Source organism: Ranitomeya variabilis, chromosome 1 (genome assembly GCF_051348905.1).
Source record: "Ranitomeya variabilis isolate aRanVar5 chromosome 1, aRanVar5.hap1, whole genome shotgun sequence".
In the NCBI taxonomy this organism is placed as follows: Eukaryota; Metazoa; Chordata; class Amphibia; order Anura; family Dendrobatidae; genus Ranitomeya; species Ranitomeya variabilis.
The window spans coordinates 15,081,283-15,104,055 of record NC_135232.1 but is presented as its reverse complement, the minus strand read 5'-3'; the positions used below and the strand labels follow the sequence as shown (position 1 = coordinate 15,104,055).

At 45.1% G+C, this 22,773-nt stretch overlaps 1 protein-coding gene and 1 long non-coding RNA gene across 2 annotated transcripts in view; both read right to left on the bottom strand.

The window, feature by feature from the left end:
* Positions 1 to 22,773, bottom strand: part of LOC143793583 (uncharacterized) — a 142,911-nt gene that overhangs the window by 22,667 nt on the left and 97,471 nt on the right. Inside the window, 1 exon segment of the mRNA XM_077280659.1 lies at positions 14,889 to 15,830. Within this exon segment, the coding sequence (XP_077136774.1) occupies positions 14,889 to 15,830 (942 nt within the window).
* Positions 7,730 to 9,862, bottom strand: LOC143793586 (uncharacterized). Its single transcript, XR_013220156.1, has 2 exons — positions 9,735 to 9,862; positions 7,730 to 8,232 (listed from the first exon to the last, which is right to left on the bottom strand). It is a non-coding gene; the product is annotated as an uncharacterized LOC143793586 (long non-coding RNA).

The following is a 22,773-nucleotide window of genomic DNA, read 5'->3' as shown; positions in this document are numbered from 1 at the left end:
GCTGTCCGCATCCACACATACAGTGGGGAAAAAAAAGTATTTAGTCAGCCACCAATTGTGTAAGTTCTCCCACTTAAAAAGATGAGAGAGGAATGTATTGACGTCATAGGTAGACCACAACTATGAGAGTCAAAATGAGAAAACAAATCCAGAAAATCACCGTGTCTGATTTGGCAAGATTTATTTTGCAAATTATGGTGGAAAATAAGTATTTGGTCACCTACAAATATGCAAGATTTGTCTCTCACAGACCTGTAACAACTTCTTTAAGTGGCCCCTCTGTCCTCCACCCATTACCTGTAGTAATGGCACCTGTCTGAACTTGTTATCAGAATAAAAGACACCTGTCCACAACCTCAAACAGTCACACGCCAAACTCTACTATGGTGAAGACCAAAGAGCTGTCGAAGGACACCAGAAACAAAATTGTAGCCCTGCACCTATCTACAATAGGCAAGCAGCTCGGTGTGATGAAATCAACTGTGGGTGCAATAATAAGAAAATGGAAGACAGATAATCTTCCTTGATCTGGGGTGCACGCAAGATCTCACCCCGTGGGGTCAAAATGATCACAAGAATGGTGAGCAAAAATCCCAGAACCACACTGGGGGACCTACACCTGCATAGAGCTGACCGGCATAGAGCTGGGACCACTGTATCAAAGGCTACCATCAGTAACACACTGCGCCGCCAGGGATTCAGATCCTGCAGTGCCAGACGTGTCCCCCTGCTTAAGCCAGTACATGTACGGGCCCATCTGAAGTTTGCTAGAGAGCATTTGGATTACCCAGAAGAGTATTATGAGAATGTCATGTGGTCTGATGAAACCAAAGTAGAACTGTTTGGCAGAAACAAAACTTGTCATGTTTGAAGGAGACAGAATGCTGAGTTGCATCCAAAGAACACCATACCTACTGTGAACCATGGGGGTGGCAACAGCATGCTTTGGGGCTTTTTTTCTGCAAAGGAACCTGGACGACTAATCCGTGTACATGAAAGAATGAATGGGGCCATGTATCGTGAGATTAAGTGCAAACCTCCTTCCATCAGCAAGGCCACTGAAGATGAAACATGGATGGGTCTTTCAGCATGATAATGATCCCAAGCACACCGCCAGAGGAATGAAGGAGTGGCTTCGTAAGAAGCATATGAAGGTCCTGGCGTGGTCTAGCCATTCTTCAGATCTCAACCCCATAGAAAACATTTGGAGAAATTTGAAATTCCATGTTGCCCAGCGACAGGCCCTAAACATCACTGCTCTAGAAGAGATCTGCATGGAGGAATGGGCTAACACACCACCAACAGTGTGTGCCAACCTTGTGAAGACTTTCAGAAAAATGTTGACCTCTGTAATTGCCAACAAAGCATATATAACAAAATATTGAGATGAACTTTAGTTAAAGACAAAATACTTATTTTCCACCATAATTTGCAAAATAAATCAGACAAGGTGATTTTCTAGATTGGTTTTCTCATTTTTACTCTCATAGTTGTGGTCTACCTATGAAGTCAATTACAGGCCTCTCTCATCTTTTTAAGGGTACCGTCACACATTGAAATTTCCATCGCTACGACGTTACGATTCGTGACGTTCTAGCGATATCGTTACGATATCGCTGTGTCTGACACGCTACTGCGATCAGACACCCTGCTGAGAATCGTACGTCGTAGCAGATAGTTTGGAACTTTCTTTCGTCGCTTGATCACCCGCTGACATCGCTGGATCGTTGTGTGTGACAGCGATCCAGCGATGTCTTCGCTTGTAACCAGGGTAAACATCGGGTAACCCGGGGACTTCGGCATCGCTCCAGCGCCGTGATTGCAACGTGTGACCGCAGTCTACGACGCTGGAGCGATGATTATACGACGCTGCGACGTCACGAATCATGCCGTCGCAGCGATGAAAATTTCAATGTGTGACGGTACCCTAAGTGGGAGAACTTGCACAATTGGTGGCTGACTAAATACTTTTTTTTGCCGCTGTAACGACCCTCGCATATAATCCTCCTCACTGCCTCACAGTGCATAAAAACGTGGTCCGCCACAGTTTTGTGCACTTCTTAAAATAGTGAAATTGCTGAACAAAGGCCAAACGGAGTATCGCTGTAATCTCACTGACCCAAAGAATAAAGTCGCCTAATCACTTATACCGCACAAGGAACGGCGTAAAAAAAAAAAATTCTTAACCTGCTGTTGATTTTTTCATTCTGCCTCCTAAAGATCGCATTAAGGCTCAGCGCACATTTATCCTGTGCTCTGCTCTGAGCACTTACACCAGGTTTTCCATGTAAATCTCTAAAATACATTACTCTGGCAGACGATTCCCTAAAATGAGGCAGATGGAGACACTGTGGACTCAGCCTGACTTGTGATCTGGGGGTGTCCATCTTTTTAGGATTGCATAAAAGTGCTGTTGGCCACAGTTTTGTGCACTCCTGAAAAAGAGGACACGGCTAAACAGAGGCCAGATGGAGTCCAGAGTAACACTGCTGCTTCATTATAATGAATCGATTCCTCAGGGATTTCATCTGAATCACGTCACTCTGAGATTTTGATGATAACCCCAAAGTAAGTGCTCAGCGTATAGCACAGGATAAATATGATCCCAAACGTTATGTAAAATGTTCCCAATAAAAGCAAATCAATCCACAAAAAAGTCCCAACTCAGGTCAGTCATCAATGGAAATATAGCAGGCTTCCACGTTACTGGTAGAACAAAAGCTCCAGAAAAGCAGTCTGGAAATGGATCCTCACCCCCAGAAAGAAATTCAGCAAATTCTGATCTTCCAAATCCAAATGCCCCCCTTCCTTCTGAGTCCCACAGTGAGCCTAAACCACATTTAGCATCCACATGTTTACCATTTCTGTAGTAAGGAGAGTACGCCTAACTTACAGGTAAGTGTGTCTAGAAGCAAGAGCTGGGCACAATGTACACTGCTCAAAAAAATAAAGGGAACACTTAAACAACAGAAATAACTCCAAGTAAATCAAACTTCTGTGAAATCAAACTGTCCACTTAGGAAGCAACACTGATTGACAATCAATTTCACATGCAAATGGAATAGACAACAGATGGAAGTTATTGGCAATTATCAAGACACACTCAATTAAGGAGTGGTTCTGCAGGTGGGGACCACAGACCACATCTCAGTACCAATGCTTTCTGGCTGATGTTTTGGTCACTTTTGAATGCTGGTTGCGCTTTCACAGTCGTGGTAGCACGAGACGGACTCTACTGTTATGATCCGGTGACTTTGGAGCCGCATGAACTTTCTCTGGAGTAGGTGGAAACTGTACTGACCGCAAAACCTGAACTAACACCGCAACTAGAAGTAGCCGTGGCGTGTGCCTAACAAACCCTAGACACCTCGACACAGCCGGAGGACTAAATACCCCTATAGATGGAAATAGGAATACTACCTTGCCTCAGAGCAGAACCCCAAAGGATAGGCAGCCCCCCACGAATATTGACTGTGAGTAGGAGAGGAAAGACACACGCAGGCAGAAAACTGAATTCAGCAAAAGAGGCCACTCTAGCTAAATAGGGAAAGATAGGACAGAATACTAAGCGGTCAGTATTAAAACCCTTCCAAAAATATCCACAGCAGAAAATACAAAAAGTTCCACAATCTAACTAAAGACATGGAATGTATATCTGCCACTCCAGAGAATCCAACAAGACTGAGAAAATACTGACACAATCTAAGCTGGACAAAAAAACAATGAATAGCACAGAATTATTAAGCACACAGCATGTGTGCCACAGAAACAAAACCAGACACTTATCTTTGCTGATTTGGCAGAAGGAACCAAACAAGGACCAAAACCTCCCAACAACCATGGACAACTGGCAAGGACTAATGAATCCTGCACGCCTAAATACCCCAGTCAGAACTGCAATCAGCAGATACACCTGACCAGGACTGCAACCCAGGGACAACTACATTACCACCTACAACCACTGGAGGGAGCCCAAAAGCAGAATTCACAACACTCTACAACCCACACAAGTGGCTCAGGTGGTGCAGCTCATCCAGGATGGCACATCAATGCGAGCTGTGCCAAGGTTTTTTGTGTCTGTCAGCGTAGTGTCCAGAGGCTAGAGGCGCTACCAGGAGACAGGCCAGTACACCTGGAGACGTGGAGGGGGCCGTAGGAGTGCAACAACCCATAAGCAGGACCACTACCTCAGCCTTTGTGCAAGGAGGAACAGGAGGAGCACTGCCAGAGCACTGCAAAATGACCTCCAGAAGGCCACATATGTGCATGTGTCTGCACAAACTGTTAGAAACCGACTCCATGAGAATGGTCTGAGTGCCCGACGTCCACAGATGGAGGTTATGCTCACAGCCCAACACCGTGCAGGATGCTTAGAATTTGCCACAGAACACCAGGATTGGCAAAATGTGCCACTGGCACCCTGTGCTCTTCACAGATGAAAGCAGGTTCACACTGACCACATGTGACAGACGTGACAGAGTCTGGAGACGCCATGGAGAGCGATCTGTTGCCTGCAACATCCTTCCAGCATGACCGGTTTGACAGTGGGTCAGTAATGGTGTGGGAAGGCATGTCTTTGAAGGTCCGCACAGCCCTCCATGTGCTTGCCAGAGGTAGCCTGACTGCCATTAGGTACCGAGATGAGATCCTCAGACCCCTTGTGAGACCATATGCTGATGAGGATGGCCCTGGGTTCCTCCTAATGCAGGACAATGCCAGACCTCATGTGGCTGGAGTGTATTAGCAGTTCCTGCAAGATGAAGGCATTGAAGCTATGGACTGGCCCGCCCGTTCCCCAGACCTGAATCCGATTGAACACATCTGGCACATTATATCTCGCACCATCCACCAACGTCACATCGCACCACAGACTGTCCAGGAGATGCTTTAGTTCAGGTCTGGGAGGAGATCCTTTAGGAGAACATTTGCCACCTCATCAGAGCATGCCCAGGCATTTTAGGGAGGTCATACAGGCACTTGGTGGCCACATACACACTACTGAGCATCATTTCCTTGTCTTGAGGCATTTCCAGTGAAGTTGGATCAGCCTGTAATTTGATTTTCCACTTTGATTTTGAGTATCATTCCAAATTCAGACCTCCATGGGATATTAATTTTGATTTCCAATGATGATTTTTGTCAGCACATTCAACTTTGTACAGAACAAAGTATTCAATGAGAATATTTCATTCATTCAGTTCTAGGATGTGTTATTTTACTGTTACCTTTATTTTTTTGAGCAGTGTATTTGCACTACACTGTCCGATTTGCAATTTTCCCTCAGTAACAACCACTGCTGCTTTTTTCTGGAAAATACCCATGGAGTCAAAAGAGTCACTACACCTGTAGATAAATTCCTAGAGGGGTGTAATTTCTAAAATGTGGTCACTTGAGGGGAGATTCTGCTCTTCTGGCACTTAGGGGTTCTGCATATGGAGTCCACAAACTATTCAAGAAGATCTGCACTCCAAGAATGAAATAGCTTCCCCCCCAGCCGAGTCAGAGTCTCACTGAGTGACTAAGCAGTACTGTACAGCCACATATGGGGTATTTCCCCGTTCAGCAGAAATTGTGAGACAAATTTTGGTTCCATTTTTACCCACTTCTTGTGAAAATGTAAAATGTGGGGCTAAAACAATATTGTGTAGTAAAAAATAATGATTTTTTTCTTCACTGTTCACTGGAATAATATTTTGTGTCACATTTGTGGTGTCACTATGATCACAGCAGCCCTAGATGAATTCACTGAGAGGTGTTAGTTTGTAAAATAGTTCACTTATGGGGTTTCCATAAGCACCTCAGGTGCTCTTCCAGTGGGTCATGGCACCTGCAAACCATAACAGCAAAGTATGCACTACAATTTGGCAAGTTGCTGCTGCAGATCTCTGGAGGTGGCCTGAGGATTGTCCTTGACTGATCTCACCATTCTTCTTCTTTGCCTTTCTGATGTTTTTCTTGGCCTGCCACTTCTGGCCTTAACAAGAACTGTACCTGTGTTCTTCCATTTCCTTACTATGTTCCTCACAGTGGAAATTGACAGGTTAAACCTCTGAGACAGCTTTTTGTATCCTTCCCCTGAACAACTATGTTGAATAATCTTTGTTTTCAGATCATTTGACAGTTGTTTTGAGGAGCCCATGATGCCACTCGTCAGAGGAGGTTCAAACAGGAGAACAACTTGCAAGTGGCCACTTTAAGTAGCTTTTCTCATGATTGCATACACATGGCTATGAAGTTCAAAGCTCAATGAGGTTACAAAACCAAAAAAAGTGCTTTAGTAAGTCAGTAAAAAGTAGGTAGGAGTATTTAAAACAAGAACATGATAAGGGTGCCCATACTTATGCACCTGTCAAATTTTCTTTGAATGCAGATTGCACATTATCTGTTAGTACAATAAACCTCATTTCAAGGCAGAAACATTACTGTGTCCAACAGTTATTAGATATATGAAACTGAAATAGCTGTTGCAAAATAAACCATTTTTATAAAACATTAAGCTTAAGATTAATAGGGGTGCCCAAACTTTTTCATATGACTGTATTTGCTTTGGATGTACATGTGGTCTAGCATAGAGTAGCACTACATTTCAGACCTCACTCAGTATGCACTGATGATTGTGTGGAAATTGGTATTGGATTCTATGAATTGATCAGTATTCAGCATTTTTTGTTAAAACTATTAACATTGAAGCACTAGCACTTTATGGTAATTGAGTCATGTATATGCCTCCCACCTTTATATTAATGAGAGAGTACGTGCCACTAATACCTGATTCCCCTGTTGCAATCGCTATTGACTTTTTCCTTAATTATTGATGGATGTGTACACCTTCTTGTTATAATTTAATAAAATAACTTATGATACTTATTGGTGGACTATCGACTCCATGTTTTCAGTAATAATACCATTCTGTGAATTGCCTGAGGGTTAAAAAATGATTAGTACTAGTGATGAGTGAGTGTATTCGTTGCTCGGGTTTTCTCGAGCACGCTCGGGTGACATCCGAGTATTTGTTATTGCTCGGAGATATAGTTTTCATCGCCTCAGTTGCATGATTTACGGCTTCCAGATATGCTGAATGCATGTGAGGAATGCCAATTTGTAAGGGAATTCACACATGTATTCAGCGTATCTGGAAGCCGTAAATCATGCAACTGAGATGAAAACTATATCTCCGAGCAATAACAAATACTCGGAGGTCACCCGAGCAACGAGTACACTCGCTCATCACTCTTCAGTACACCCCTAGATGAACTCCTCAAGAGGCATAGTTTCCAAAATTGGGTAACTTGTGGGGGTTTCTCCTGTTTTGGTATGTCAGAGACTTTTCAAATGTGACATAGCATCCACAATCCATTGCAGACATAATTGCGCTGCAGAATTCAATTGGTCCTCCTTCCCTTCCGAGCCTTGCCGTGTGCTCAGTAGTTTTCTCACCAAATAATGAGTATTGGCGCACTCGGGAAAATCGTACAACAAATTCTGGGGTACACTTTCCCCTGTTACCCTTATGGAAACAAAAATTTCAGGGTTAAAGCAACGTTTCTAGGAAAAAATGTGATTTTATATTTTCACGGCTCTACGTTATAATATTCTGTGAAGCAACTGCAGTTTCAAGGTGCTCACCATAACTCTATATACATTCCTTGAGGGGTGTAGTTTCCAAAATGGTGGCACCTTGTGGAGGGTTTCCACTGTTTACGGACATGAAGGACGTACAAATACGACATGAGGTGCACTATTTATTCCAGCCAATTTTGAGCTCCAAAAGTCAAATGGCGCTCCTTCCCTTGCAAGCTGTGCCATGCACCCAAACAGTGGTTTACCCCCACATATGGTATTAGCACACTCAGGAGATATTGCACAACAAGTTGTATGGTCCACTTTCTCCTGCTATGGTTTTGAAAATTAATAATTTGGAGCTAAATCAATATTTTTTGTAAGGATGTTTTGATCTCCCCGAGGTCATTCATCCTTATGTTTATAGTCCTTTCACCAGGCACTGCTCCTATTAGCCAGTTTCCTACTCCACACTGATGAGGGGCAAATACCCCGAAACAGCTGTCTGTGGATGGATACCATGTTTTGGCATAGGTGGTTTTCCTTTATTGGATGCTGCCCTTCCCGTGGTTGTTCCTTCCTGGTGAAAGACCTGGCTATTCATTGCTTCCGTTGAGAAACACGTGATGGTGTCTCCGCGGCTTTTCTACATGCATATGAAAGCGTAATGACCTGGAGAATCATAAATGACAGCTCAGTTTTAGCATTTGGTTAACTTGTTGAAAAAAAAAAACAACACACACACCACAACTGTAGAATTGCACTTTTTTTTCCAATTTTACCGCACTTGGAATTTTTTTCCTATTATCCAGTACATGACATGGTAAAACCAATGGTGTCGCTCAAAAGTACAAATCGTCCTATAAAAAAAACAAGCCCTCACACGGTCATTTTGACGAAAAATAAAAAAAAGGTACGGCTCCGAGAAGAACAGGAGCAAAAAACGAAAATAACTCTGGTCATTAAGGTGGTAAGTCTACTCCCAGCTGTGAGTTTGTAGGACGGGCTGCGCAGACATCTACTAGAGACATGTTGGGTGAGGGCAGCGTCCTGTCAGGTACCGTGAATGCGCGTTCCTCTGTCACCAAACCTGCAGAGTAAAGCAGGAGGCGACCTTTGTAGCTGATGGAGGAGATTCCACATCCATCTCATCAGCCTGAGAGGTGTATTGGAGGCCTGAGGACGCCGCGGAGCTGCTGGAATGAACTACAGAAACTGTCCTCGGCCTGTGGTGTGGTTAGAGATTATATATATATATATATATATATATATACGCACGGTACAGAATATACAGTGTAACACACACTTCTGCTCCGCACAGGCTGAGGACAGTTTCTATACAATCACACACAGCTTCGTTCTCACACTAACCTCAGGGCTAACATTACTGATGTCACCGCTCAGCAATACAACCAGATGTAGCAGAGTTCTGGCTCGTCGTGGGATATCATGATGATGGATTCTCGGCGGACAGCTGACAATGGCTTTGATTTTTGTCTGTGTGTGAGTGTCTTTCTTACTTTTGATTATGGGGTTACTAGTGGGGGTGTCTGATAGACACCTCTCCATTACTGACACCCGGGCTTAATGTCAGCGAACATTACACAGCTGACCCTAACCCCAAAACTATTACCGGCAGTCAGAATTATTGGTGCATCAAATGTAAGTGCGGCTGCGGGTCGGGGATGGTTAAATATCAATGGCCACTTAGCCTGAGAATACCAGCCCCAGCTGTCAGCTTTACCTGCGCTTGTTATCAAAGATAGGAGACCCCAAGTCTTTTATATTTTACACAGTCCCCCGGCCAATCACGGCCATGCCAATACTTGAGGTGGCTGTGATGGGGCCGGAAGGGCCTCCACAGGAAAAGCTTGCTGATTGGCTGTGTTGCAGCTTTTCAACAAGCTATGTTCAAGCTCCCAAACCCAAACAGTAACAAGGACTTCTGTGAGAAGTCAGTGTTCAGGATCATCCACCTCTAATGAACACATGACGACAGCGGAGAAACTGTGTCACAGATCAGAAGAAAATAATCAGGGAAAAGAAAGCTGTTGTCAGACAGAGAAAATGTAGAGAAAACCAGAGCAAGTCTGGAGAAAACTCATCTATTATAGGACGACGCCGGAGAGACGTCATCACATCCACCGGAGCCAACAAGGAGCCTCGCTTCTCACCTCGTGGTGTAAGAGGCCGGAGCTCCTCCATCATCACGTCCTGGTACCGATCCTGGTGTCCTTCTAGATACTCCCACTCCTCCATGGAGAGATAGACAGCGACGTCCTGACACCTTATAGGAACCTGACAACAACCACACCGTCATCACCCAGAATCCTCCAGTGCTGAATAATGTCCCAGCAGTCACCTCTCCGCTCATAGTAACATAGTTAGTAAGGCCGAAAAAAGACATTTGTCCATCCAGTTCAGCCTATATTCCATCATAATAAATCCCCAGATCTACGTCCTTCTACAGAACCTAATAACTGTATGATACAATATTGTTCTGCTCCAGGAAGACATCCAGGCCTCTCTTGAACCCCTCCACTGAGTTCGCCATCACCACCTCCTCAGGCAAGCAATTCCAGATTCTCACTGCCCTAACAGTAAAGAATCCTCTTCTATGTTGGTGGAAAAACCTTCTCTCCTCCAGACGCAAAGAATGCCCCCTTGTGACCGTCACCTTCCTTGGTATAAACAGATCCTCAGCGAGATATTTGTATTGTCCCCTTATATACTTATACATGGTTATTAGATCGCCCCTCAGTCGTCTTTTTTCTAGACTAAATAATCCTAATTTCGCTAATCTATCTGGGTATTGTAGTTCTCCCATCCCCTTTATTAATTTTGTTGCCCTCCTTTGTACTCTCTCTAGTTCCATTATATCCTTCCTGAGCACCGGTGCCCAAAACTGGACACAGTACTCCATGTGCCGTCTAACTAGGGATTTGTACAGAGGCAGTATAATGCTCTCATCATGTGTATCCAGACCTCTTTTAACGCACCCCATGATCCTGTTTGCCTTGGCAGCTGCTGCCTGGCACTGGCTGCTCCAGGTAAGCTCATCACACAGAATCCTCTAGTGCCGTCCTGTATAATGTCCCAGCAGTCATGTCTGCTTTGGTCACCGTGGTAACTACCCCTCCAGCGGGGGCCGTGAGATGAGGAGCAGACGCTGCACATCCCCCATACAATGCTGCCCGTCCCCAACACTGAGGAGCCGCAGTCACATGGAGCAGGAGCCTCCACAGGAACAGCTCTGATCTCACCCCACACTCTCCTCTCACAGATTTACCACAAGCACCAAAACTCCACCAAACCCTCCTGTAATCTCACCGGAATAATGGCGGGAAATCTGCTGCTGGCTGACACCAGAGAACACGAGCTGCACACAACCAGGACGGAGCTGCTGCACTGAGAGCTGAAGGACCTGTGGTGACGTCACCGTCATGTGATCAGGGGGCGGAGCTCAGGACGGAAGTGGTGTGGTCTTGTGGTGACGTCATTCCCATGTGACCATGCACCATGTTATGTCACGTGAAGGGGCGGGGCCTCTATCTGCAGTGCACAGCAGATGTTGGTACAGTCGATGTTCTCCATTATCTCTAGACTGGAGCCTTACAAGTGGCTGCTCAGCACTAACTCCCATAGACAGCCCCTCTCCCAGCAAACCATAACTTAACCCCTTCAAGACCGTGGGATTTTTCGTTTTTCGCTCGCTTCCTTCCAGAGCCATAACTTTTTTATTTTTCCGTCCATTTAGCCATGTGAGGGCTTATTTTTTGCGGGATGAGTAGTAGTTTTGAACGACAACATTGGTTTTACCATGTCGTGTACTAGAAAACGGGAAAAAAATTCCAAGTGCGGTGAAATTGCAAAAAAAGTGCAATCCCACACTTGTTTTTTGCTTGGCTTTTTTGCTAGGTTCACTAAATGCTAAAACTGACCTGTTATTATGATTCTCCAGGTCAGTACGAGTTCATAGACACCTAACATGACTAGGTTATTTTTCTATGTGCTGAAAAAAAATTCCAAACTTTGCTAAGAAAAAAACCCATAAATTGCTCCATTTTCCAATACTTGTAGCGTCTCCATTTTTCGTGATCTGGGGTCAGGTGAGGGCTTATTTTTTGCGTGCCGAGCTGGCGTTTTTAATGATACAACTTTGGTGTAGATACGTGCTTTTGATCGCCCGTTATTGCATTTTAATGCAATGTCACGGCAACCAAAAAAACATAATTCTGGCATTTTTAATTTTTTTCTCGCTACGCTGTTTAGCGATCAGGTTAATGCTTTTTTTTATTGATAGATCGGGCGATTCTGAATGCGGCGATACCAAATATGTGTAGGCTTGATTTTGTTTTTATTGATTTTGAATGGGGCGAAAGGGGGGTGATTTAAACTTTTATATATATATATATATTTTTTTTTCAAATGTTTTTTTACTTTTTTTTTTTTTTTAACTTTTGCCATGCTTCTATAGCCTCCATGGGAGGCTAGAAGCTGGCACAACTCGATCGGCTCAGCTACATAGCAGCAGAATTGCAGGTATGCTATGAGCGCCGACCACAGGGTGGCGTTCACAGCAGGCCAGCATCAGTAACCATAGAGATCTCAAGGACCTCTATGGTTACCATTCTAATGCATCGCTGACCCCCGATCATGTGACGGGGGTTGGTGATGCGCTCATTTCCAGCCGGAAGCGCCGGTTAAATGCCGCTGTCAGCGTTTGACAGCGGCATTTAACTGGTCAATAGCGGCGGGTGAATCGCGATGTCACCTGCCGCTATTGCGGGCACATGTCAGCTGTTCATAACAGCTGACGTCCCGGCTTTGATGCGGGCTCACCGCCGGAGCCCTGCATCAAAGCGGGGTATCCCGTCCGAGTTCAGAAAGGGGTTAAATATTGTATATGGAGCTGGCGCTGTGTTACGTAGGACTGCGGGTCTTGTTTTTTCATGGGGTTGCTGTTACATAGCGCTGCCAGGGTAATGTGTAATGTCCCACACACTCCCTACCATTGGGCTGCATGTGTGGTGCGCAGGGGAGTGTAGTGTTCCCTGTGTGGGGGCTGTATAGGGAGGGGCTCCTATGGTGCGCGGGGGAGTGTAGTGTTCCCTGTGTGGGGGCTGTATAGGGAGGGGCTCCTATGGTGCGCGGGGGAGTGTGGTGTTCCCCATGCTATGCAAACTGTCAGCTCTATATTGACAGAGAAATTTGCTGATTATGCTCTGCGCATGATTAAGCAACTTTTCTAGGTCTGGTGACCCATCACACGGCGCCTTCTCTGATCCAAGGGCAGAGGGGCCGAGTTTGTTCGCAGCATTTAGGGGGTTAAAGTGAGGAGAGCAGTACGGGACCACTCCTGGCACATAGTGCCAGCTGTCAGAATCACCTGGCGCACGATCGCCTGAACTTAACAGTCCGTCCTGCGTCAATTAGTACCAGCATGCGTGGACGTATTACTGACTGTCGTTAAGGGGTTAAAAAATGTTCTATGAAACTCCTACTTGCCAAAATTTTAGAAATTTTTCTTGTGTTCCGTGAGATATTAACCCCTTCACGACATGCCCCATACTAGTACGGCGCATGTCGTGTCTTCCCCTTTGATGTGGGCTCCGGCGGTGAGCCCACATCAAAGTCGCGACATGTCAGCTGTTTTGTACAGCTGACATGTGCGCGCAATAGTGGCGGGTGAAATCACGACTCATCCGCCGCTATTAACCTATTAAATGCCGCTGTCAAACGCTGACAGCGGCATTTAACTACCGCTTCCGGCGCGCAGCCAGAATTGAGCGCATCGCCGACCCCCGTCACATGATCGGGGGTCGGCGATGCATCAGGATAGTAACCATAGAGGTCCTTGAGACCTCTATGGTTACAGATCCCCGGCAGCTGTGAGCGCCACCCTGTGGACGGCGCTCACAGCACACCTGCAATTCAGCTACATAGCAGCGATCTGATGATCACTGTTATGTAGCAGAGCCGATCGAGTTGTGCCAGCTTCTAGCCTCCCATGGAGGCTATTGAAGCATGTCAAATGTTAAAAAAAAATGTTTTTAAAAATATGAAAAAAATAAAAATATAAAAGTTTAAATCACCCCCCTTTTGCCCTATCCAAAACAAAACAATAACAAAAAAATCAAACCTACACATATTTGGTATTGCTGCATTCAGAATCGCCCGATCTATCAATAAAAAAAGCATTAACCTGATCGCTAAACGGCGTAGCGAGAAAAAAATTAGAAACGCCAGAATTACGTTATTTTGGTCGCCACGACATTGCATTAAAATGCAATAACGGGTGATCAAAAGAACGTATCTGCACCGAAATGTTATCTTTAAAAACGTCAGCTCAGCACACAAAAAAAAAGCCCTCACCTGACCCCAGATCACGAAAAATGGAGACGCTACGGGTATCGGAAAATGGCGCAATTTATTTTTTTTTAGCAAAGTTTGGATTTTTTTTTCACCACTTAGGTTAAAAAGAACCTAGACATGTTTGGTGTCTATGAACTCGTAATGACCTGGTGAATCATAGTGGCAGGTCAGGTTTAGCATTTATTGAATCTAGCAAAAAAGGCAAACAAAAAACAAGTGTGGGATTGCACTCTTTTTTGTAATTTCACCACACTTGGAATTTTATTCCCGTTTGCTAGTAGAAGACATGGTAAAACCAATGGTGTTGTTCAAAAGTACAGCTCGTCCTGCAAACAATAAGCCCGCACATGACCATATTGATGGAAAAATAAGAAAGTTATTGCTCTGGGAGGGAGGGGAGCGAAAAACGAAACCGCAAAAACGAATAAGGGCCGTGGCGGGAAGGGGTTAATTAAAAACTTACTTATCAAAAGGGGTGTACTCAATTATTCTGAGTATTGTTTATTAAAATTTATAAAACTCAGTAAACATAATTACAGTATATTTTTGATCGCAGCATTTAGGGGGTTTAAGTGCGGGACCGCTCCTAGCACTTCAGAATCAGCTGGCGCACGATCGCCTGGACGTAAAAATTCGTCCCACATCAATAAGTACGAGAATGTGTGGACGTATTACTGACTGTCGATAAGGGGTTAAAAAATGTTCTATGAAACTCCTTGTTGCCAAAATTTTAGAAACTTTTCTTATGCTCAGTGAGAAATTAATAAAAAACTTACTTATCAAAAGGGGTGTACTCATTTATTCTGAGCAAATTTTATTAAAATATATAATACACAATGAACATAATTACAGTTTATTTCCTGTATGTCTGAAGTCATGTCTAGCAAGATTTGATTTATTTACAAAAGATTTCCCACACAGTGAACATGAATACGGCTTCTCTCCTGTGTGGCTCCTTGTGTGAATTCTTTGATGTTTAACAAGATATGATTTATCTCTAAAATTTTTCCCACATTCTAAACAGGAGCATTGAGTCTCTCCTGTATGAATTCTCTGATGTGTATCAAGATTCCCTTTATTCGTGAAGCATTTTCCACATTCAGAACATGAAAATGGCTTCTCTCCTGTATGAATTCTCTGATGTATAATAAGACTCCCTTTATCTGTGAAGGCCTTCCCACACTCCAAACATGAAAATGGCTTCTCTCCTGTATGAATTCTCTGATGTATAATAAGACTCCCTTTATCTGTGAAGGCCTTCCCACATTCCGAGCATGGAAATGGCTTCGCTCCTGTGTGAATTCTCTGATGTCTAATAAGACTCCCTTTATCTGTAAAGCATTTTCCACATTCCGAACATGAAAACGGCTTTTCTCCTGTATGAATTCTCTGATGTTTAGTAAGACGCCTTTTATCTGTAAAGCTTTTTCCACATTCCGAACATGAATATGGCTTCTCACCTGTATGAATTCTTTGATGTATAATAAGACTCCCTTTATCTGTGTAGACTTTCCCACATTCCGAACATGAAAATGGCTTTTCTCCTGTGTGAATTCTCTGATGTCTAACAAATTTTGCTTTCTTTGTAAAGCATTTCCCACATTCTGAACAGGAGTATGGCTTCTCTCTTTTATGTTTTCCTTGAGTTAAAAAATCTGAGCTTTTAGTAAGTTGCTTGTCACACTGAAATCTTGTATCCACTTTGTCACCTGAAATTATGGTAACAATGGGAGATTGCTCGGGAGAGGGTTCCTCAAGATTAGGAGAATTATAAGAAAGTGAAGTACTATGAGGTCCCGGAGGTCCATGAAGGGTAAAGAGGTTTTCTCCATTAGATTGCTTCCTGATATCTTCTTTACAATTTACTGATAAACTATTATTCTCACAAGGATTTCCTGTAAGAGATTTCAAAATTTTTTTAATAAAAAACAAACAAACAAGCGCTCCTTGTGTGAATCAGCAGATAATATTAGGTTAAGGTGAGTGACTACTACTCCCCTGGATTAGTTGTGCTGCTCCAAGCACAACCATGATTGATCCTCCATGGCTGCAGCGGTGCTGCCTGATCTTCCACCAAGAGGTCAAGATTGAAAGAATCAGGATAAAAAGATAAGTAAAAAAAATGGTCTTTCAAAAGCACTGCCAAGGATGTAGGGAGAGTTCTTATCTAAGGGCTCCTTCTCACTTGCAAGAAATACGTCCAAGTCTCACAGGTTAAAACCCTGCTCTGGCGCCAGCGCTCCAGAGTGGAGCGTGCAGCTCCATGTATTGCTGTGCAGCTGCACGCTCCGCTCTGGAGTGTCGGCGCCAGAGCAGGGTTTTAACCTGCGAGACTCGGACGTATTTCTCGCAAGTGAGAAGGAGCCCTTATTAAAATTATTTTATTAAGCTACGTCTTATGGAGCCTGTCCAGCTCCTTCATCGGACTAATACAAACTGAGTAATACAATGTGTAGTGGGGAAAACAATTTAAACATTGGAAATAAGGCTTTTTTCATATACCTTGTGTTTCCAAATGTGCCTGTGAGCGGCGCTATCACTGTACGCTCATCTCCATTACATGACCCCCGGATGCAGCTGACTCTGATGTCCGGTGGTGTCACGACAACTTCCGGAATTGGAAGCTGAACTGGCATCACTGAGGCGGGACCGAGTCTTCGTCAGTGACTGTGCTGTGGGCGGAGATTCATAGCGATGCTGGGCTGTGATGTGCGATGAAGGTCTTCCCACAGCTCAGTGACTCAGTGAGACTGGGTCCCGCCTCGGTGATTATTACAAAATACCAGTGATTGTCTTTCCACTGTCTCTAACATGATGTCCTCCCTTTATCTGAAACTGTCAAAAACTGATCTCCTTGTGTTTCCTCCCTCCACTAATTTACCCATGCATGACATTGCCATTTCCGTGTGTGGTTCTACCGTTGCTCCCCAGCAACATGCCTGCTGCCTTGAATTCATACTTGATTCCGATCTTTCATTCACCCTTTACATCTGATCACTGGCTCGCTCTTGTTATCTGCACTTCAAAAACATTTCTAGAATTCAACCTTTTTTTTACTTTTGACTCAGCAAATACTCTTACTGTCGCTCTTTTCATTCTCATCTGGACTATTGCCATTTTCTACTAATCGGTCTCCCTCTTCCTAAACTCTCCCCTCAGGACTATCTGTCATGATTGAAGTAGTCAGAATCATATTCCTCACCAACCGTTACACCAATGCCTCTTCCCTGTGCCAGTCATTGCACTGGTTACCCATCCGCTTCAGAGTTCAAAATAAACTTATCACTGTCACCCATAAAGCACTCCACACTTCAGAAGCCCTCTACCTCTCCTCCTCGTCTCAGTCTACCACCCTACACGTGCCCTCCATGTTTTAAGCGTACCCTAAAAACGCATTACTTCAGAGTGGCCTACCACCTCAACACATTTATCTAACTATCCCTGTTTTGCCCACACAAAATTCACTACAAAACCAGTACACTCGTATCATCTGTTCTCACACCCTCCATGCACTTAATAGCCCTCTGTGTCTGTACACACACTGGTTGGTGAATGGTTCTTGCATCGTTACATGAACACCCTATTTATTACATTGATGGCTGGACCGTAAAATACAAGCACTTGTTTCCATCCACCTTTTGTCTCTCCTATATCCTCATAGATTGTAAGCAGCAGGGCCCTCACTCATCTTGGTATCTGTTGATCTAGGAGTTTATTGTTATTCTGTAATGTTTTTTATTGTCTGTACAAGTCCCCTGTAAAATCGAAAGTTCTGTGGAATATGTTGGTGCTATAGAAATAAAATTATAATTGTCTGTTATTGTCTGCTCACGTCTCATTGAGAGCACTATAGCCCATATAGGGATTTTTGTGTACTCACCGTAAAATCCTTTTCTCCGAGCCATTCATTGGGGGACACAGACCATGGGTGTATTCTGCTGCCAATAGGAGGCTGACACTAAGTGATACAAAAAAGTTAGCTCCTCCCCAGCAGTATACACCTTCCTGCTGGCTCTCAGCTAACCAGTTCAGGGCAAAAGCAGTAGGAGATCAACAACAACAACAACATATGAGAGTATAGCATGTCAAATGATATATGAGAGCTGTGTCCTCCAATGAATGGCTCGGAGAAAAGGATTTTACGGTGAGTATACAAAAATCCCTATTTCTCCTTCGTCTTTGGGGGACAAAGACCATGGGACGTCCCAAAACAGTCCCTGGGTGGGACAACATCAGATCAGGCCCTGTGTAACTGCTACTTACAATAGCGCCACCGCGGCCTGCAGAGTCCGCCTGCCCAGACAGTAGAAGTCTGAGAATTATAGTGCTTCATGGCTGCATGCGGACTGGACGAACCCGCAAGCTTGCAGGCGTGCTTTAATGAGGCCTGGTGCCTAGAGCCCAAGAAACCTCGATCGACAGAGTGGAGTGGAGTTAGGCTGATGTCTAATCCAGAAGGACTCCTGGATGGTGTAATGAATCCACCAGGCTAACATGACCGATGAAATGGCTAAACCCTTCCTGTAACCATTAGGAAGCATTCCTCTGACCGTCAGGAAGCCCAAATAAGGTGTCCGACCTTCAGAAGGACACCAAGCTAGATACGTACCTACTCAGAGCACTTACTTCATCCAGAACATGGAGAACCCATCCCCCTTTTGTGGACTGTTAACAAGGGACGGGGATGACCTGATGACAACCTTGCCTTGATGGTAATAAGAGAAAAAGTCTGAAGAACAGAGTGGCTAGCTCCGAAGACTCGTCAGGATGACGAGATTGCAGAGAAAAAAGAGGAGACCTTCCCTGATAGTAAAGTCTGTCCGGATCAAAAAGAGTCTACTGTAAGACTCCCAGGACCATTAAGGACCCAAATATCTAATGGTATGCGAAACGGAAGGACCACATGTGAGAACTCCCTGCGAGAAAGACCCTACTTGCAGTTTCGTTGGAATAAGATGGAAAAAGTCCTAGCTCCGCAAACCAAAAAAAAAAACAACAAAAAACTAACGTGGTCCGTGCGGATCTCCCAAGACGACCGGGGCCCTTCCCACTTCCAAACGACTCACGGAGGTAGTGGAAGGAGGTTAAGGAAACTGGTACCACGGAAGAAACAGAGCATTCACTGCAACGGTTTTTGGATCTCGAGGCCGAACTATGAACTCGAATACATTGGCGTCCAGTCTGGACGTCATCCGATCTACATCTGGAGTGCCTCAGAGAAGGCAGATCTGATAGAAGACTTCCAAGAGAGGTTCCCACTCACTTGAGGCACGACACTGACAGCTGAAGGAGTCTGCTGTCCAGAGGTCTACTGTTATGAACTGGTGGTTTAGGAGCAACATGGGACGTGCTCTGGAGGAGGTGGTACCTGTACTGACCGCAGTTCCTGAGCTTAGCACAACACTAGAAGTAGCCGTGGGATGTTCCTGTCACTCCCTAGACACCTCGTCACAGCCGGAGGACTAACTACCCCTAAAGATAGAAACAGGAAAGCTATCTTGCCTCAGAGAAAAATTCCCAAAGGACAGAGAGCCCCCCACAAATATTGACTGTGAGTGGAGAGGGAAGTGACATACACGGAATGAAACTAGGATGTAGCAAAGGAGGCCAATCTAGCTAGATAGATAGAACAGGACAGAATACTGTGCGGTCAGTATTAAAAACTAGAAAAATCCACCACAGAGTTTACAAAAATCTCCACACCTGACTAAAGGTGCGGAGGGTAAATCTGCTTCCCAGAGCTTCCAGCTTAAAGGGAACCTGTCACCACGTTTTTGGAAGATGGGATAAAAATAGCGTTAAATAGGGGCAGAGGTGGGCGTTACATTAGTGTGTGTGTTATGCGTTTATTACCCACCTAAGTTGCCGAAATAACTTTGCAAAGTCTCCGTTTTCGCCTGTCAATCAGGCTGGTCAGGTCACATGGGCGTGGTGTCTTCACCCAGATTTGGCGTAGTTTTCCGTTGGTGGCGTAGTGGTGTGCGCATGCCCAAAGTCCGGAATCCTCTTCCAGGGGATTTAAAATAGCGCGGTGTTCGTTATTGCATTGGTGATCGGTGGGCGCGGCCATCTTCCTTTGGCCGCGCGTGCGCAGAAGCGGCGCTCTGCTGGCCGCGGCTTCAGGAAAATGGCCGTGCGATATCCATCTGCGCACGCGCGGCATCCCGCGGCCATTTTCCTGAAGCCGCGGCCAGCAGAGCGCCGCTTCTGCGCACGCGCGGCCAAAGGAAGATGGCCGCGCCCACCGATCACCAATGCAATAACGAACACCGCGCTATTTTAAATCCCCTGGAAGAGGATTCCGGACTTTGGGCATGCGCACACCACTACGCCACCAACGGAAAACTACGCCAAATCTGGGTGAAGACACCACGCCCATGTGACCTGACCAGCCTGATTGACAGGCGAAAACGGAGACTTTGCAAAGTTATTTCGGCAACTTAGGTGGGTAATAAACGCATAACACACACACTAATGTAACGCCCACCTCTGCCCCTATTTAACGCTATTTTTATCCCATCTTCCAAAAACGTGGTGACAGGTTCCCTTTAACTGAATAAATCCATACTGACAAGCTGGACTAGAAAAAACATAGAATGTGCTGAAAGATTAAGTCCACAACAAGTGGACTGCAAAAGAACAAAGCAAGGACTTATCTTTGCTGAACTGGTCAGAATATCAGGGAAATCCAAGAGAGATGTGAATCCAACCAGGAACAATTGACAACTGGCACTGGCTGAAAGATAGAGCAAGGATAAATAGCCGAGCCAGAATAGACGATCAGTGGAAGCAGCTGCTGACTGCTAAATCCAAGGAGCAGCAGTTCCACTTAAATCCACCGGAGGGAGCCCAAGAGCAGAAGTCACAAAAGTGCCACTTACAACCACCGGAGGGAGCCCAAGAGCGTAATTCACAACAGTACCCCCCCCTTGAGGAGGGGTGTTGTGGATTCTGTTTGTGGGCTCCCTCTGGTGGTTACTGCTGGTACTGGGTGACTTTGGTGGGTTGCGGCCTTTGGTTTCCACCTGTCCATCAGAGGCTGGGTGTTTCCTATTTTACCTGGCCTTTCTGTCATTTCCTTGCCGGCTATCAATGTATTCAGATGTGCTCTGTTTTGTTCCTGCCTACCTGCTCCCAGATCTTTCAGGATAAGCTAAGTGCTGATTTTCAGTTGTTTGGTTTTTTGTCCAGCTTGCTTATTATGTCTTTATGCTAGCTGGTAGCTCTAGTGGACTGAGGTTCTCCCCATGTGCCATGAGTTGGCACATGGGTTCTTGTAATCTCAGGATGGTTTTTTGATTAGGGTTTTTTGCTGACCGCTCAGACCCCTTTTGTATCGTTCTGCTTTCTAGTTTACAGCGGGTGTCATGTTCTCAATGGCAAGAGAACATAGCATCAGCATATATAGGAACTAGCTCTTGGAAGATGGGAACTGAGCTGACCATGAACTAAACCTAACGCACAACTAGCAGTGGCCGGGTAGCATGCCTACGTTGATTCTAGATGCCCAGCACCAGCCGGAGGACTAAATAATGCTAGCAGAGGAAAATATTAGTCCTAGCTCACCTCTAGAGAAATACCCCGAAAGGAGACAGAGGCCCCCCACATGTATTGGCGGTGAATTAAGATGAAATAACAAACGTAGTATGAAAATAGGTTTAGCAAATTTGAGGTCCACTTACTACATAGCAGAAGACAGAAAGGACACTTTCATGGTCAGCTGAAAACCCTATCAAAACACCATCCAGAAATTACTTTAAAACTCTGGCATTAACTCATAACACCAGAGTGGCAATTCCTGTTCACAAGAGCTTTCCAGACACAGTAACGAAACTACAGCTGTGAACTGGAACAAAAATGCAAAAACAAACATGGACAAGAGTCCAACTTATCTAGTAGTTGTCTAGGAGCAGGAACAAGCACAGAGAGGCTTCTGATAACATTGTTGACCGGCAAGCAACTAACAGAGCAGCAAGGTTATATAGCGACTCCCACATCTTGATGGGAACAGGTGAACAGAGAAGATGAAAACACCAGTTCAATTCCACCAGTAGCCACCGGGGGAGCCCAGAATCCAAATTCACAACAGTACCCCCCCCTCAAGGAGGGGGCACCGAACCCTCACCAGAACCACCAGGGCGATCAGGATGGGCCCTATGAAAGGCACGAACCAGATCAGAGGCATGAACATCAGATGCATTCACCCAAGAATTATCCTCCTGGCCGTATCCCTTCCACTTGACCAGATACTGGAGTCTCCGTCTGGAAACACGAGAGTCTAAGATTTTCTCCACAACGTACTCCAACTCACCCTCAACCAACACCGGAGCAGGAGGCTCAACGGAAGGCACAACCGGTACCTCATACCTGCGCAACAATGACCGATGAAAAACGTTATGAATAGAAAAGGATGCCGGGAGGTCCAAACGGAAGGAAACAGGGTTAAGAATCTCCAATATCTTATACGGGCCGATGAACCGAGGCTTAAACTTAGGAGAAGAGACCCTCATAGGGACAAAACGAGAAGACAACCACACCAAATCCCCAACACAAAGCCGAGGACCAACACGACGGTGGCGGTTGGCAAAAAGCTGAGTCTTCTCCTGGGACAACCTCAAATTGTCCACCACCTGCCCCCAGATCTGATGCAATCTCTCCACCACAGCATCCACTCCAGGACAATCCGAAGATTCCACCTGACCAGAGGAAAATCGAGGATGAAACCCCGAATTACAGAAAAACGGGGACACCAAAGTGGCAGAGCTGGCCCGATTATTGAGAGCGAACTCTGCCAATGGCAAAAAAGCAACCCAATCATCCTGGTCAGCAGACACAAAA